The 4,822-nt window shown below is 36.1% G+C and overlaps 1 protein-coding gene across 1 annotated transcript in view; it reads left to right on the forward strand.

Annotated features, from left to right (window-relative positions):
* LOC117954549 (immunoglobulin lambda-1 light chain-like) overlaps window positions 1–4,546 on the forward strand; it is a 13,464-nt gene extending 8,918 nt beyond the window's left edge. The window contains exons 3-7 of the mRNA XM_034888439.1: window positions 10–298; window positions 1,466–1,513; window positions 3,216–3,524; window positions 3,977–4,051; window positions 4,375–4,546. Of these exons, the coding sequence (XP_034744330.1) occupies window positions 10–298; window positions 1,466–1,513; window positions 3,216–3,524; window positions 3,977–4,051; window positions 4,375–4,523 (870 nt within the window). The 3' untranslated portion in view covers window positions 4,524–4,546. The remainder of the gene's footprint in view (window positions 1–9; window positions 299–1,465; window positions 1,514–3,215; window positions 3,525–3,976; window positions 4,052–4,374) is intronic.
* Window positions 4,547–4,822: the final 276 nt, after the last annotated feature.

The following is a 4,822-nucleotide window of genomic DNA, read 5'->3' on the forward strand; positions in this document are numbered from 1 at the left end:
CTGATTCAGGAGGATTTAACATTGACCAGGAGAGTTGGTGGAGACGTCTCCTTCAGCTGTCGAGGCACTGAGCAGTGTAACTATGATTATGTATTCTGGTACCAGAAGAGAGACACAGAAACATTCACACTGATTCTTGATATTGACCGGCGTAATGGTGCCATAGATAAGAGTTACAATCATCCTCAGAAAGATGATTTCTCAGCTGTTAATAAACAGAACGGCTGGGAGTTGCAGATCCAGAAAGTTAAACTCGATCATTCAGCCTCCTACTACTGCTCCTGTTTGGTCCCCCACAGTGAGAACTGATCCCTGCAGCCTGAACAAAAACCTCCAGATGAACAGATGTCAACCAGTGTTTGAGACAGGAAGAGATCAGCCAACCACAGCCCAGGTTCACATGTTCCACCTCCATCTCAGCCAGAGTCACAAACAGTGTTAACACATTACTAAGTAATATATTACTCTTATATTATTAGGATACTTTCCCCAGTAATGAGTAGTGTAAGGGACTACAAGTTCCAAACAGTAATTATATTACATTTATTAATCCAGTTAAGAAGGAATATGACAGTTATAATAACTAAATACTTTTGATACTATATGTAAGGTAATATTACTTTTTAAGTATTACTAAGTAACAAGTAACTGATTCCACTTCCTGAGTAAGTTGTCTAACACTGGTCACAAACACACTGAACTGAGCTCAAGTTTCTTTTTTAACAACACAGAGAAACAATAATAAAAGATCTGAAACAGAAAAATAATTAAATTATTAAAGCTAATAAATGTATATACATGTGATAAAAATATAAATAACTCCTTTTTTTAAAACAGTTCCTGATTACAATCATTTAGAAAAAAAAATAATGAAAACAAAATCAAGAATTTAAAGATTAAAATCCTCTGATTGACTGCAGGAATAAAGTCTGTTCCTCCTCACAATGCCGATCTGCTCTTAATACAAACACTTTCTGTGTTCCCTTCACAATAAAAGCTTTGCAGACACATTTCTAACATCACATGTTGAATTGTTATAGTGTGTTCAGGGGACAGGCAGCTAGCAGATAGTGAGTTAAATTTTTAGCCTATAACACGAGTGTTATTTAAAAAGTTTGAGGATCACAACTCATTCTACTTCAGATAAAAACAAGACTACATTGCAACACAAAAACATTATAAATTTGTAAAAATGTGATCTGATGATGTTACTGGATTAAAGCGTATCAAAGTCAGTAGGATTCATCCTCTGAGGAACATGAACGTCTGAACCAACGATCCACAGAGACACTCTGCTACTGTGTCTAAAAAGGACAGAGAAGAAGAGACAGTCATGTTAATATGAACATTAGAGAAACATCATGGAGCTGGAATATGAAACTGGTTAATAATTTGGACTGGTTCACCTCAGCAGACGCTCTCAGCAGCAGACAGGTTTTTGTATCACTCAGTTTCACTGTGAGAGACGGAGGGTACTGGATGTTTGGCTCTGGAACTAAACTGGTTGTAACAGGTAAGAATTAACATTTAATGTCCTTCAGTTATTTTAATGAACAGATGAAAATGTGTTTTAACGAGTTTCTGCTGCTTCAGGCTTCACATGTTAGTTGTTTCATCATTAGGAGAGAATTCTTGCAGCTGTGCAGTGATTGCATTAATATCTGAAGAACTATTTAAGCAAGGTTTGACTTTAAAAGGGATACAACGGTACTACCACTACGTTCAAATACTTCCAGTATTTTTGGTTTGATGCTGTACATAAAGAAACATTTCCTCCTAAATAATCATGATCTGAACATATTATTGTAATTGTGTATTAAAGGTAAAAATGTTGTGAAATAACTGAGGGAGTATAACTTTTATTAAATTGTTTAGGATAATTAATAAAGTCATTTAAAGTCATTGCATTTTACATGAAGGTACTTTTGTCTTTTAATGGAAGATATATTTATACATGAAGACACACAGATACTGAATAAATTACAGTAATTATAAATCATGCATAATAATTATACAATATGATAAATAACAACACAAACATGTGTTTTTATAGGTGTCCTTATTGATATAAATAGTATTTGATGATTAACATAATCTGAGCATATTGTAGTTGAGTATTGACGGTAAAATTATTGCTAAAAAACTGTGAAATTAATGATATATTGATTTGTTTCTCAAGCAATTAGAATAAAATATAAGATGTTAAATATTTTAAAAGGTATATACAATATGGGTCTTATTATATCAAGGAAAATAATAATTGAATTTTATATAAAGATGAAAATTTTGTTTATTATACTATACATAACTCTAATGTAACAGAACAATTTCTTTGTGCAAAGGTACATTTTGTTTTCCATTATTTTTATATTATTATTTTTATTTTTATTATTATTATTACATGTTAATTTCTTCTTAAGGGATTAAGATAAGAAGTTCTTTCGTTATGTAGCGGATTTTTTTTACATTTCCTATATAATGAAAATAATTTAGAGTTCAACTTTAATGAAGCAGGTAAACTGTTCAAATATATATATATATATATATATATACATATCTGATCTTCATTTAAAATATTAACACATCATGGACAGATGAGTTAAGATTACTTTTTTTTTAACTATCAAATTTACCGGCCGTTGTTTCTGTAATTAGTTTGAACGCATTTATTTAAAATAATTTCCAAATGTGGAGTTTTTTGTTGTTTCCCCGGCTTATTTCATTGTAGTTGTGCATTAATGTTAAAATTTGCTTTTAAAAAAATATATAACTTTTTTTTATAAAATGTGTAGTTTAATATATATTAACATATGTGTTATATAGATTGTAATGATTAAAAATTGCTTAAGCATGAAAATGTGACAGTAATCGAAATTTATTTTAATATAAAAAGAAATTGTCTACTCCATAAAGGAAAATGTCGTCACAATATTAAATGAGTAATAATAATTTTGGCAAATTGACTTTGTACATTGACTTAATGAACTGCCAGATCCATAATTGTCTTTATTCCCATATAACCGTGCTGCGTGAGCTGGACGGTGTGGTTCATATGAAGGTGATCCAGTAGATGGAGGGAACTCTGGGCTGTATTGATGAGGACTTTATGGACCAGAGTCCATGTAGTCCAGGATCAGACTGAATGGCGTGCTGGGAGCTGCTGTTGACTGTGTGAATGTGTGTCTGTGCTGCTTGTTGCTGCTGTCTAACTTCAGATGAGCCGGTAGTGAAGCCCGTGGTGAGCGTGTACCCAGCAGCACCCAGAGCCCCCCTGGAGGGGAAGAGCTCCCTGCTGTGTCTGGCCTCAGCCATGTTTCCTCCTCTGGTCCAGTTCTCCTGGAAAAGACGAAGGGAGGACGGTCCTCTGGAGGAGCTGCCCCCTGCTGAGGGAGAGCAGCTGGAGATCAGAGAGTCGGGACGCACCGCCGCCATCTTGATGATCCATCAGCAAGAGAACAGCACGTATAAATACCGCTGCTACGTCCGCCATGAGGGGGGGACAGTAGAGGCCCAAACAGAACAAGGTAATGAAGGCTCGGTGACCTTAGTACTGACTACTTAAATTCACTTAATAACTCAATTTTAGCTCTCATTCTGAAAAAGACAATATTCTGACTAAGCTGTTTACATATCTAAATAAAGAGAATATTTCACTAATATTTCCATTTACATGCAGCCATGCAACATAGTTATTTACCGGCGGTGGAGAACTTGCTGGATTATGTGAACACAGCCTCCATCTTTCCTTCATTCAATCAGCTTCTTGATAAAGTCGTCATCTCTACAGCAGCCGTGCAAACTGTTGCTTTGTGTACAACAACCACAGCAACACACAGAGCTGACTGTAATGAAGGCTCGGTGACGGTGTTCAGCAGGGATTCAGCTTCATGTGGAGATGCTGTCAAAGAGAACAGAGGAGTAGACGGCTGCCATTTGTCACTGTAACTCCAACCATTTCACTGCTTTTCTGTTTCAGAGGTTCCAGCTCCAGCAGCCTCCTGTCCTCCAGAGAGAGATCCACCAGACCAGCTAGCTCTGCAGCGAGCTGACTGTAAGATCACCTGCTGCCTCTCCAGCAATTACACTGTTTCCTTTCGGGCTTCAGCTTTATTTTTCATTGTCAACATGTAAAAACACTGTCCTGACTCCATAACTGAAAAGATTAGTGAGGCCCTGACATGTGTGTGTTTAATTTTGGCCGTTGACATTTCTTTCAAATTGGAGCCGACACCCGTTTTCATTTGAAGCTGGTTGTTCCATCCAGAAAACTCCAAATTATATCTATAAAAATCTGATGATGTTCTGATTAAATGTACATAGTAGAACATACTGAAACAGTGTCTGTGTGTGTGTGTGTGTGTGTGTGTGAGACAGTGGTCTTCCAGTTGCAGTACAGGGTGAAGTTTTTCTGTCTGCTGTACACACAGCTGATAGTGAAGAGTCTGGTGTTCTGCTGTGGACTCTCCCTGCTGATGATCCTCAGAAACAAGAGACCGTCCACCATCTGCAAATATGAAGACTGATTTCTGCTCATCAATTCATCTCCTTTATACTTTGATCATTTCACGAACATCAACTTTTCAATGTCAATTTTTTCCTTGCTTGCAGTGGGACTTATGTCAAAAGGATTTTTGACAGACGTGTAGGTCTCCAAGTTTTAAGTCACTGCTGATATCATTGTAGCCTCTACTGCCATGATGCTTCTTGTAAAGTTACAATAAGAGACAGAAATATGATTGTAGAATGTACTGGATTAATGATAAAAACAAATGCAAAGGCCGTTTGAATAAAGGTTGCAAAACATGAGCTTAATTGGTCCCTT

Source organism: Etheostoma cragini, chromosome 12 (assembly GCF_013103735.1).
Source record: "Etheostoma cragini isolate CJK2018 chromosome 12, CSU_Ecrag_1.0, whole genome shotgun sequence".
NCBI classification, from domain to species: Eukaryota; Metazoa; Chordata; class Actinopteri; order Perciformes; family Percidae; genus Etheostoma; species Etheostoma cragini.